General features: G+C 52.4%; 1 protein-coding gene and 1 long non-coding RNA gene across 2 annotated transcripts; one reads left to right on the top strand and one right to left on the bottom strand.

Annotated features, from left to right (window-relative positions):
• Igfbp4 (insulin-like growth factor binding protein 4) lies at positions 1–12017 on the bottom strand. The gene is made up of 4 exons (NM_001004274.2): positions 11428–12017; positions 4674–4819; positions 3769–3903; positions 1–1293 (listed from the first exon to the last, which is right to left on the bottom strand). The coding sequence occupies exons 1-4, from the start codon at positions 11774–11776 to the stop codon at positions 1159–1161; spliced, it is 765 nt and encodes a 254-aa protein (NP_001004274.1). The 5' UTR covers positions 11777–12017; the 3' UTR covers positions 1–1158.
• On the top strand, positions 9650–11644 carry LOC134480869 (uncharacterized). The gene is made up of 2 exons (XR_010055798.1): positions 9650–10347; positions 10454–11644. It is a non-coding gene; the product is annotated as an uncharacterized LOC134480869 (long non-coding RNA).
• Positions 12018–12653: the final 636 nt, after the last annotated feature.

Raw genomic sequence — 12653 nt, 5'->3', positions numbered from 1 at the left:
TCTGGATACTTTTTGGTTTTGTTGTTTCATTTTGTTTTTTTAAAAAAAGAAAAAGAAGAATGAATGAATGAAAAGACATTATAGCCAACAAGCAGGTCTCTAAAACTATCCAGGCAAGCCAGAAAATGCCCAGGGGGGTTAGAGAGGTTGGGACAGGAGGTGTCAGGGAAGGGAAATATGGGGGGGCAGGGGGGGGAAAAAGAGCCACAGGTGGTGGGCAATTGGAAAGACAGGGTCATCCTGGTGACTTACTTCATGACCAGTCACCACAAACAGGGAGTGGAACAGGACCCCCACAGCTAATCCCCCAGCACGAGTCTTCCTCTCCTTCATACACACGCAATCCAATCTCACATTCTTTCTTCTCTCCTGTTTGCTCACATCCATGAGCTCACCTCTCTGCGCCCTGTCCCTCAGGCCTTCCTCACCCCATTCCCCTCCCACAGTGGAGATCCACCTGCCAGGCAATGTCAGATGACTGAATCCCCAGACCCAAAGCTGGGCCCTGTCCCTCAAGCTTGTGCCCTGGAGGACCTGAGGAATGACCTACAGAGCACAGAGCGGAGGTGGGTCTCATGAGCTACAAGCCTCTACCCCACTCCTTCCCACACTCTGGCCACATTGAGAGGGAGGGTGTTCAATGTTCACAACTTTCTCTCCGACTCCAAGAATGAGGTTTCTTTTCTCCCACAGGCCTCTAGCTGGGAACACCTCGCATCCCACAATCAAGAGGAAGTCAGGATGAGGCTTCCTGGGGCCGAAAACTAAAGCTGGCTTGTAGTATGTGGTCAATAGATGTTTTCAGATGGCTGAATGAATGAATGAATGAATGAATTCAAGAATGACTTGAAAACTCACCGGGGTTTCCTGTTGCTACACTCAGACCTCTTGGGCTATCTAAGCCCACTGTGGGCACGCCAAGGCTCAGGTTTACCCCGTGGGGCACATCCCATAAACACACACACACACACACACACACACACACACACACACACACACACACAGAGACAGACACACACACACCAAGGGAAACTTTGGGCAGGGCCAGAGGCAGAGAGCCAGGACTCAGGCCAAGACTCCATGCCAGGTCAACTCTACAGTCCCCAGAGCATAGGGACCTAGTAGGGGGCACTGAGTCCCCCCACCTGCTGGCAGGTCTCACTCTTGGAGGCTGTCAGCCAGTTGGTGGCAGTCCAGCTCCCCCTTGGGTTCCAAGCCCCCTGGAAGCTTCACCCCTGTCTTCCGATCCACACACCAGCATTTGCCACGCTGTCCATCCAGAGCAGGATGACACTGCCAAGACAAAGAAAGGGTATAAGGTCAGGTCCCAGGCAGACAAAGAGCCCAGGTACCCACACCACCTCCAATCTAGCCCCCAAGGTCAGACAGACAAATGTTCCTTCAAGATGATACTTGAAGGCAAGGGCTCTTTTGAAACAACAGTTCCCGGAGCTCGTCCCCGGAGCTCACTGTAGTGGGGAGACTTGTCCAAGGAGACATCTACAGAGCTCCTAGAGGCAGGCCCTGAGAAGGCTTGGACTTAAAGGGATAGATGATTATAAAGGCTGGGAAAATCAAAAACCAAACCAAACAGAGACTATGACCCTTGACCCTTTATCGAAAAACAAAATCTCAAAAACATTTCCACAGGAGATGTTCCAGCTTCTTGTGACTGGGCTGGGACTTGAAGCATGGGCTTACAAGCTGAGAGCAAAGGCAGCATCAGGACCACAGATGAGGATGGCTTGGGGATACGGTTAAAACGGGAGCCAGGTGACACTGAGACCCCAAGTCAGAAGCAGTTGGATCAGATGTGGTGGCACAATGCCTATAACCCTGGCACTTAGGAAGAAGAGGCGGGGGGGGGGGGGATTGTTGCAAGAAGCTTAAATCAGAAAAAAGACAGAAGTCAAGGTCAGAAGAGTTGAGGTCAGGCTAAAATTCAGGTCAGAATTAGACTAGGGGTAGGAGGAAGGGGCAGGGCACAAAAGTATAATTCAAAGTCAGACTCGAAAGTTAGAATGAAGGCTGGCTCGAGACGCAAAATTTGTTTTGAGATAAAGGGTCAAGGGTCATGGTCTCTGTTTGTTTGGCTTGGTTTCTGATTTTTCCAGGCAGAGTTCCTCTGTGTACCCATGGCTGTCCCCGACTTGCTTTGTAGACCAGGCTGGCCTCGAATTCACAGGGATCCACCTGCCTCTGCCTCCCAAGCGCTAGGATGAAAGGTGTGCGCCACCACGCCTGCCTGCAAGCGCCATAGTTTTTGTTGCGATAAAAATTAGGGGTAAGGGCTGGAGAGATGGCTCAGAGGTTAAGAGCACTGACTGCTCTTCTAGAGGTCCTGAGTTCAATTCCCAGCAACCACATGGTGGCTCACAGCCATCTGTAATGGGATCTGATGCCCTCTTCTGGTGTGTCTGAAGTCAGCAACAGTGTACTTATAGACATTAAATGAAAAATAAATAAATAAATAAATAGATAGATAGATAAATCTTAAAAAAATTAGGGGTAAAAAAAGTATATGTAGCATTTTATGTAACAGGAAAAATGAATCCTGGTATAAATGTTGGACCTTAGTCAACAATCAACTGTACCAAACACAATTCATTACGTCACGAGTAATGAAAAGAAGACACAGTGCAGGCACGGGATATGATCACTCTGCACTTTCTCGCTTTCCCACACACCCAATGGTCAAGTCTTTTGGTCTTGTTTGTTTAATTAAGGACGAGAGGTATTAAAAATTGAGACACCTTGGGGTTGGGAATTTAGCTCAGTGGTAGAGGCCCTGGGTTTGGTCCCCAGCTCCGAAAAAAAAAAAAAAGAAAAAGAAAAAAAAATTGAGACGCCGAGTTTATGTTGGACGGAGGCTGAAGACAGGCCAGGCGCCGGTTCTAAGGAGCCTCCTCTGACCCTTCTTCACTCATCGCACACAACTGCACACCTTCATCTTGCCCCGTATAGACCAAGAACAGTTGTGTCATCCTCCTGGCGAGCCCTCTCTGCTTAGGTGGTATCTGACTATGGGGATGCATCCGCAGCGAGAGGGCAACATTCTCTATTGCTCACGGAACCTAGAGAAGCAGGACAAGGCTCCCCAGGCCACATTCAGCCCAAAACACTCCAACTCCAGTACCCTGCCCAGATCTGACGCCCTCCTGATGGGCCAGCGATGAGATGGGACAGTCTGCTCCTGCTGTACACGCCAGCTGGCGTGCTGGATGGTGTGAATTGGTGAGTCAGTGTGATGCGGCTACCCGCTGCCTTCTCTCCCGGCCCGTTTCCACGTGACACTCTCAGGCCACCAGACCCAGCTCTACCTCTGTCTTTATTGCACCCGGGGAGTCTGAGCTCAGCTTCGGACTGACTTCTCATAACTTGGGATCCGCCAACCCAAATGAAGCTTCGGATGGTCAGAGACAAGGAAAGGAGGAAGGGAAGGGGAAGCATGGGGAGCAAGGTCTACACCATTGATGGCGGGGGGGGGGGGGGGGTCCTGATAAGCTGCAAACTCCAGAAAGAAATCAAGTTCTGCCAGGAGCTCATTCTGTGGCATGGGCTGGCCAGGGTCCTTTCTGAGTCTGAGTCTGTCTCTCATCTCCAAAAGGAATGAGGTGGACAGACCACGCTGAGAGTAGAACAGAGCTTAGGGAGACCCAAATGGTTGGGTTGGATTTGCAGGGCTTCCCTTCCTTCGGAGCATCCTGCGGAGAACTAGGAGTCCCCCCAGGCTGAGGCCAGGGCGGAGCAGCAGGAAGGGAGACCCACCTGTTTGGGGTGGAAGTTGCCGTTGCGGTCACAGTTGGGGATGGGGATGATGAAGAGGTCTTCGTGGGTACGGCTCTGCGAGGCGGCCAGTCGTTCCAGGGCCCGGTGCAGCTCGCTCTGGCAAGAACCCTGGGGCTGGGGACAGAAGACAAGGTGCTCAGTAGATGAGAGAGGCAGATGATCAAGCTGGGGCTCTGAGCTAAAGTGGGGGTGGGTGGGTAATGATCCTGAACCAAGGGTCAAGGCCTGGGCATGGGGCAGGGGCTTAAGAAGCAAATCCAGAAACTCAGACTCAGCACCAGCCACGGATACTGAGCAGAAGGTTTTGACACTAAGCCCTCCTAAAGAAGCAGGAGGTGGGGGCACATATCTGCAATGCCCGCCCTCTGCAAGCAGAAGCAGGACGGTTGTTGCCAGTTCAAGGCTAGCCTAGCATATTTAGGAAGTTCTAGGCCAGCATGGGCTGCAAAGGGAGACTCTGTCTTATAACAAATAACCATTAAGCAAAACGAAACAAAACAAAACAGGCTGTGATGGTTCATGCTTTAATCCCAGTACTAGGGAGGCAGAGGTAATCCAAACCTTTAATTCAAGGCCAGCCTGGTCTACAGAGCAAGTTCCAGGACAGTCAGGGTTACACAGAGAAACCCTGTCTCAAAAAACCCAAACCAACCAAACAAAAAAGGACTGAGAAACATTAGGGCGCTTGGGCCCTGCTTTTACCAGTCAAATATTATCGTGCAGAGAGAAAAAGGAATCGCAGAGAGAGATAAGGATTCTCCCCGTGTCCCGATGAAGTCATGTTGCACATAAGGAGCTTCCATGTTTGCTGGGTGGACATAGCCCAGGTCTGGCAATTTTGGCAGGTCTATAAGCATACACATCTGTGGGCTAGAGGTGCTCACCACAGGACGGGGTTCCTCCCGAGGTGTCCCCACAACCTTCATCTTGCTCCGATCTCTCACTTTGGCCATATGCTTCTGCAGGCACCTGTGATCGTGGGCGCTGCAGGGGTTGAAGCTGTTGTTGGGATGCTCACTCTCATCCTTGTCTGTGGGGCCGTCCAAGAAAGGCAGAGGTCAGCATCAGGTCAGAGGTCAACACTCCTCCAACGCCCCCAACTCCGTCTCCAGCTTCCTCCTCCACCGGGAGTCTCGGGGCAGGAAGGAAGGAATATGACCACCACCACCACCACCCCCATCTCCACCCCAGTCCTCTGGATCTCTTGAAGTCCTTGACGTGTTCCTCTCCCCACCCAGGTCACCATGATGAATCACCAGCTGCAGCTGCCCAGATGGCAGGGGGGGTCCCTTGGGCCCTGCAGGGAGGTCTGAGGCAGGCAATGGGAGGTGGGGCTACTGGATCTTCTCCCTCTCTGTTCGACTCCTCCCACCATCCCCCCTCTCTCCATCTGCTCACTCTTCCTGTCTCCTCTCTGCTCTTTCAGCATCTGGCTGAGCCTGCCGGGGATCCCTAGGGCTAAAATCATATTTTCCATGAGCAAGGAGTCTGGCCCCAAAGTTTCTCCCACTGTCTGCGTCTGCGAGTGTGTGTGTGTGCGTCTGAGAGAGAGAGAGAGAGAGAGAGAGAGAGAGAGAGAGAGAGAGAAGAAAGAGAGAGAGAGAGAGATCGTGTAGCTCCAGAACAAAGAAAACAGCCGCACGCATTTCTCCAGCCTCTACCTCTAAAGTCTTACATCCTTAAACTTGAGGCCTCATTCAATGTCCATGAGAGACAACCAGAAGCAAGCAGGCAAAGGGCTATCTGGAGATGCAAATTATGAGGACAGATCCTGTCTCCACGGCCTCTCTGAAGGCTCCGTGTGAGTTGCCCCATGCAGAAGGCCCTGCACTGTGACCCGCTGCTCACTCTTGGCTGCCAGGGCCAGAACCCAAGGCTGAGCTGGAGAAAGAGGCTGGAAGACTTCTCAGTACATCAGAGGCACCTCTGAAATACTCAGACTTGGCAGTGCAATGCGGGCCCAAGTGCAGAGGCCCTGCCAGCATTCCAGATGTTGGCAGGCAGACAGGAGGTTACATCTGGTTTGCGTCAGGACTTTTTTTTTTTTTTTCCTGAGGATTTAGCAGGTTCCTCCATACATGGCAACAGTCCCAGAAGCTGCCTCTGGGTCAAATGGTATTTCTCTGCCCAGCCAAACTTGGGGAGTTGGTTTCTGTCTTATTCTTCTAGTTTGGGGGACAAGGGAAGAGAAGCACATAAACGAAGGGACACCAGGCAAGAAGGGATCTAAATCATCATCAAAAAAACAAAAACAAAACAACAACAACAACAACAACAAAAAAAAAAAACAAAAGACAAACAAATTCCATTAAGTTCCGTACCAAAGTAAACCTGACTCACTACAGACAAATTGTATCTTGAGAGACGAGCTAATGTAGAATTAAGTAACAGAACTAGACGGAGCAGATAGGTACAACCATCCTTCTGCCTATGTCGTCAAAGGATTGTCCCAAGGAGGCTCAGGGCTACATCAAGCTTGGGAGAGTCAGCTCAACTGAATGGAGGAGATCACTGGGACTCACATGACACATCTCAGGACTGACTCTAGGCACACTGTTCCAACCGGTTTATTCTGTCCGACGCGCTGTCCTTTCAGTCACAATGGCACTGCCAGCCTCAGTTCTTCTCGGTTAAACATGAAGTGTTTTCGGCAGGAAAGAAGAATTTGAGGCTAGGCAAACATTCTACCCCTAAGCTACTATCCCAGCCCTAATGTCTCTTTTCTTTCTCTTTCGGGTCTCACTGAGCCCAGGCTGGCCTCGAACTTTCGATGTAGCTGAGACTGACCTTTAATTCCCCCTCCTCCCAACTTTGCCACACCAAAGTATTGGATCATAAAGCAGGCGCCACCACACCTGGCTCCTAGCCCTTGAATTATTTTTTAGTTGGGCTTTAGGAGGTTTTTTGTTGTTGTTGTTGTTGTTTTTGTTTTTTTTGTTTTTTTTTTTTTCCGGAGCTGGGGACCAAACCCAGGGCCTTGCGCTTGCTAGGTAAGCTCTCTACCACTGAGCTAAATCCCCAACCCCCTTTAGGAGGTTTTTAAAGAAAGAGGTTGCCTCAGGAGATAAGAGAGCACCCCCACCCTATAGCCCCAGACCTATGATACAATGAGTCCTCAAGAGCGCAGACAAATACGGCCCAGAGACTTGACCACAACAAGGCTTCCCAATGTGGCATATCTGTGAATAGAAGCCAACAATAGGAGTCCTTGGGGAGCTTATCCATGGGTACTTAAGATGTTCCCCATTAATGAGAACAACTGAATAGCTTGTCGAAACCTTACAACTGCACAGGACACAGAGCAAACCCAGAAGCATAACTTATACTGATGTCAGAATTAAATGGCCTCATGTTGCAGAGGGCCTTAACTGGGCACGGCTGCATCAGTGGCCTTCTGAGTGTGCATGGTGTACCCAGAGAACCCTGGTTTGAATATACACTTAGAAAGAACCACCATCTTGGAAGAATGGCTTCTTTTTTTTTTTTTCTTTTCTTTTCTTTTTTTTCGGAGCTGGGGACCGAACCCAGGGCCTTGCGCTTGCTGGGCAAGCGCTCTACCACTGAACTAAATCCCCAACCCCGGAATAGCTTCTTATTCGCCTGGGGTCTTAAGGCAGATTAAGTCTGCACCCACCTACCAACTCAGAATCACAAAAGTTTACCAACAATCACATGTCCAGACACATGCTCTCATCCAGGTGCGTATGTCTACACCCCCTCATGTACTCTGACCTTGCCCTGGTCAGACACACAGACCAAGCCAGGACACGCTAACATCCGGGCCGCTCTCACCATGGTTTGTTGACTCTCCATTTAATCTGTAACTTTCCCCCCATCCATCCATGCTTACCTGTCGGGCTGAGGACTCACCCTGGAGCCCACCTCTAGGAACTGAGCTTCGGAGGGGGAGGGGAGTAACACTGAGCCTATCAAAAACATTAATTCCTAGCACGGGTCAGCTTCTAATGCTCTCTACCAAAGTCCCAATGACCCCAAGCGGGAGCTGGGGGGCAGACCCCTCACCCTCTTGTGAGGTCTCTGAGAAGCTTGTCCAGGAGGGGGAGTTGCCAATGCGAAGCAGGTCTTCTCAACCAGTTCCTGCTTAGAGCTGGGCAGACAGCCATCCAGCCATGCCAGAAGTCCTGCTCTTCCCTTCATTGCAAGGAGCCCCCAGGGAGAAGCTCTGGCCCCAGTAGAGGCAAAGTTCCCACTGCCTAATTTCACTCCCATGATTTCTCTTCAAGACCAGCCCCTGACCCTTCCAAGACACCCAGGTTAAGAACTGAGTGGATCCTGCCAGCCAGACTCAGAAGCGTCAGCCGTGCTCCAAAGGGTCACCCACCTGCCCACAAAAAAAGAAAAAAAAAAAAAGCCTCTCTCTTTCTTCATCCCTATGACAATAGCTGGAGAATGCAAGATGACCCAGGACAGATACCAGGCTGTTTGAGATTTTGCTCAAGGGGTGCCCCTCACTGTTGCTCCCCACTGCTGGCCTCTAATGAGACAGGGGATCCTGCAAAGCCAAAGAACCCCTCTCCTCTCCTGTGACGCCCCCCAGCTTCGCTCCCCTACCCTATGGTCTCCGAAGTCCCAGCCTCAGCTCCTTCCTCTCCATCCTCATCGTCACTCCGATCTATGAACCTCTTAATCTACGTCACACACCTCAAAACTATGAGACACTTGGCGGAGGAGGAAACTGAAGTTGCCTAAGTGGAGAAGAGGAAGGGAGATGTGTCTTTGGCCACTTGAAGTACCAAGAGTTTAGGCAATGTCAATATTAAAGAGAAACTCTAGGCAGCCATGTTCTTCCCCCCGCCCCCCGCCCCCCTAAAGCACAGAATATCTGGGAAAGGACAGTTTCCATGACATGAGTAGATTCCCAGTACTGATGTAGGGACAATATTTGCTATGTTGACTAAAAATTAACCCAGCCTGCCTGTTCCTTAACCCTGTCCCGGAGGGACCTAGAGCCTAGTTTAGGAACTCCCTGTCCCAAGCTTGACCTCCCCATCGAACACCCTCTCGGATTTCAAAAGCCGAGGGTCAGTCGGTACCATGATGTAAAACTGTAGACTTATGATGTATACACCCATCCCCACCTCTGGTGACCTTGGTAGCACTGATTGCCAACCTGTCAGAGGGAAGAGCAAGGCAGGCTGGAAAGAGAAGGGATGGCCTGCCCCCAGCTGAAGCTCATCCCCAAGAGGAAAGAATAGAAAGAATAGAGCTATGTGCCCTTTATTATTAAAGAAAATAATGTCCTTTATTTCTGCATCCCAAATCTGAAGACCTAAGAGGGACAATGGCCTACTGACAGTGTACAGTGTAGGCTGAGCCCCGCTCACTAATTCACCAGAGACCCTGCAAGGCTGTGGTGCATCTATAGGTACTCCTCCCATGATGCAAAGGTGCCAGGCCATGGCAAGGAAGTGCTTCTCTGATGACTAGAAAACATCAGCCATTGCTTGCCAATCACGTGTCTAAGGTCTCCAGGGCCCTCCTGTTACTGAATTTTCCCTGTTCAGATGGCCATATCCACTGTGTTCAGAGACGACAAGTTCAAGAAGTGGGAGGGGAAGGGGTGTCTTGAGATCTGAATTCTAAAACAGACGGTCTGGCACCCTCTTCCTAGACACCTCTTGAGACTGGCTAGCCTCACGTCCACCAAGCAATCAGAAACTGTGCCTTCAGATGCAGGGGATCTGATTCTCCTCCACACAGAAGGGATGTTCCTATGCAACCAGAAGAGAAGGCTTTGTTGGGCTCAAGTTTGGGAGAGGGGGGGACTACCAGCCATCTTCACCTGGGGCTAGAAGCTCACCAGCTGGGAGGGAGCAAAGATTCAAAGTGGGCATCCTAAAAAATGCAACCCTTTCTCCGGGTCTCACTGCCCCAAGATCAAGGAATCTCTCCCCTGGGACCCTCCTCCTCCTCCAGCAATGCTGGTTGCCAGACTGGCATTTCTCCCAGAATATTTTCTGCTGACCCATCTCTCCTTGCCCCAGGAGAAGGAAGGGCAGAGAGGCACCCCTGGGGTCTATCTCCTTCCTGTTTTCCCTGCATCCTGCTTTCCTCAGACTAAAGAGCTGTTGAGGATTGAGGAAGTGGAGTGGTCTGGGACCCAGAGCAGGAAGCTTGGGGCTGAAGTCCCAGCAGCATCCGGACTGCAACAATGGAGGATTCAAATATCAGGAAAGAGAGAAGCTCCGAGGTGGTCAGAGAGCCTGGCTGTCAGAGAAGAGAGGACAACCAGAGTCAGGGATACAGAGAGGCAGAACATGCGAGGAGCAGAGGACGTGCAGAAGGAGTCACTGTCAGAGACGTCAAAAGAGCAACAGAGCAGCAGTATCCGAGATGGAAGCGGGAGGACTACAGAAAACCAGACTAAGACAGAGCAAGAGAAGGAAACTAGTGAAGCCCAGGAGACCCAGAAAAAGAGAACTCGGAGCTGTTTGGTGAAACTGGAAGCTGAGGACACAGCAGGAAATAAAAGGACAAGAGAAAGATTCTAAGAAGAAATTGAGAAAGGCCCAGGGATGAATGGACAAAGGAGAAAGAGTAAATACAAGATCTATCTATCTATCCCTCCTCTCCTCTCAGTCCCATATACCTAAGGGGTCTGTAACTCTGGACTGGCAACAATACTTCCCTCCAACCCCCTCAGATGCCACCTGACAAAAGGAGGGAGCAAGAAACCTGGATGTGCCACCCTGGCAGAAAGAGCCCTGCCTTCTCTTCCCCTGCTTCCCGTGCCTTTAGGGAAGTCCAAGTCTCATGATCTTTACCACTCAAGTCCTTCTGGTTTGTATGCCCCACTTCACCACAGGGTGATCACTGAAAGGCCCAGGCCCTGGGTCCTCACACCTCTGGCTTTCACCTGAAACTGGCTGTGGATCAGGCTCTGGATCAGGAACAGAAAGGAACCATCCCAACACACACACACACACACACACACACACACACACACACACACACACCATCCTTATCGCATACACTCACGCGCAAATGCAAACACACACACTACCCTTATCCTGCGTGTGCTCACATACACACACATACACATGCACACGCACGGGTAAGTGCAAGCACATGCACTATCCTTATCCCTCATACACACACCCACACATCATCCTTATCCCATGCGCGTGTGCACGCGCGCACACACACATACACACATGCGAATGCGTGCACACACAAAACCACACACTATCCCTATCCCACACGCGCACGCACACACACACACACACACACACACACACACACACACACAGGCATGCACACATCATCCTTTATCGCGGTCTTCTAGCTCTAGATGACAAATGTAACTGAATCTGGTCATGTAACTTACCACAGTCTCCTCAGGAGCTTGGCTTACCACTGAGGCCAAGGCCCCTCTTCCCAAAGAAGTACTTGGGAGGTTTGAGATGAAAAAGTGGGGTAGGTTCCCCTTGACCAGTGGCAACTGGTGTTGGGATTAAGTGGAGCTTTCTTGACTGTTCCTATCAGGCTCTGCCACGTACCTCCCTCCTCCTCAACTCACAAGGGGCATCGACGGGCCTTCCAGACCAGCCAGAATGGGAACCAAGTTGCAGGGAGGAGGGTGTCTGGGAAATGTGGCAGAGGGAAGGTGTATCTTACCAGAGGTCTGCAGGCTTTCCTGGATGGCTTCGATTTCCGACAGCTCCGTGCATACACCTTGCCCGTGCATCAATGTGCGCAGGGGCTTCTCCACCCCCCGGGGCGGGTAGCAGCGCATGCCTGAGCCACAGCGTGGGGTGTACACCCCGCAAGGCATCCCCAAGCCCAGGGCGCAAGTGGCACAACAACCGCAGCCAGGCTCCCGCACCAGCTCCTCACAACCCACGGGGGGGCGGCAGCGCGCCAGCTTCTCCTCGGAGCAAGGAGGGCAGTGGATGGCTTCGTCGCCCAGGCTCGGCCGAGGCCCTGCGGCCAGCAGCAGGGCGGCCACGAGGCCGAAGGGCAGCATGGTGAGAACGAGGGTGGGGCGCAGAAGGGGAGCGCGGGCTCGCGAGCGGGCTGCAAGGAACCCGGAGGCAGCTCCCAGAGAGCTTAGAGAACCAGACCCGGAGAGCGAGAGGACACGGTGCGGCCCCGGCAGGCTGGGACGGAGCCAAGGGAAGTTAGCAAGCACGCTGGAGCAGAGCGAGCCTGGACACCGAGGCGCTGCGCTGCATCCTCGGCCGGCCCAGCAGGCGGCGGGGGCAGGGGGCTGAGCGGCTGCCCGGGACCGGCTCCCGGGACTTTATACCGGCCCCCTGGCCACACCCCCAGCGCCGTCCCCGAGGTGGGAGAGCAGGGGAGGGCGAGGGGGAACTGGAGCAATGGAGCGGGAGAAGAGGCCGTTAGGGGGAGGGGGCGCTGGCCTGAGTCGCCGCCACCGCTACAACATCTGAAAGTCCTTTGCTCCGCAGAAGAAAGCGACGCAGTTGGAAGCGGTGGCCCGCGCAGAGAGCTGGAGGGGAAGCAGGGCGAGGGGAGGTGAAGGGGATGTTGCTTGGTCCCCTCCCTGGACCTCGAAGAATTCCTTCCCAGACAACTAGGCGATCCTCGTGCTGCCACTGAGAACCTGACCTCAGAGCGGACTCAAGATCCTCTCGTTCAGTCCCTATCCCCCGGCCAGAGTCCTACCGCCACCCCCACCCACCCAACACCCGGTACGTCCATTCTCAACTCTAGAGACCGCGCTGAAGTGGGACAAGGAGATCAAGCACACTGCAAGGGGTCCAGGAGAACTCTGGCCTTAAGGTGCTAAATAGGCAGTCTTCTCACTTGCCCCTTGAACCTCTACCGCTTGATACCACCCCACCCCTTCCCTCCCCCGCCCCAGGGTCCATTTGGCCCTT

The sequence above is a fragment of the Rattus norvegicus genome, chromosome 10, assembly GCF_036323735.1.
Source record: "Rattus norvegicus strain BN/NHsdMcwi chromosome 10, GRCr8, whole genome shotgun sequence".
Lineage (NCBI taxonomy): Eukaryota > Metazoa > Chordata > Mammalia > Rodentia > Muridae > Rattus > Rattus norvegicus.
This window is presented reverse-complemented; position numbering and strand designations above follow the sequence as displayed.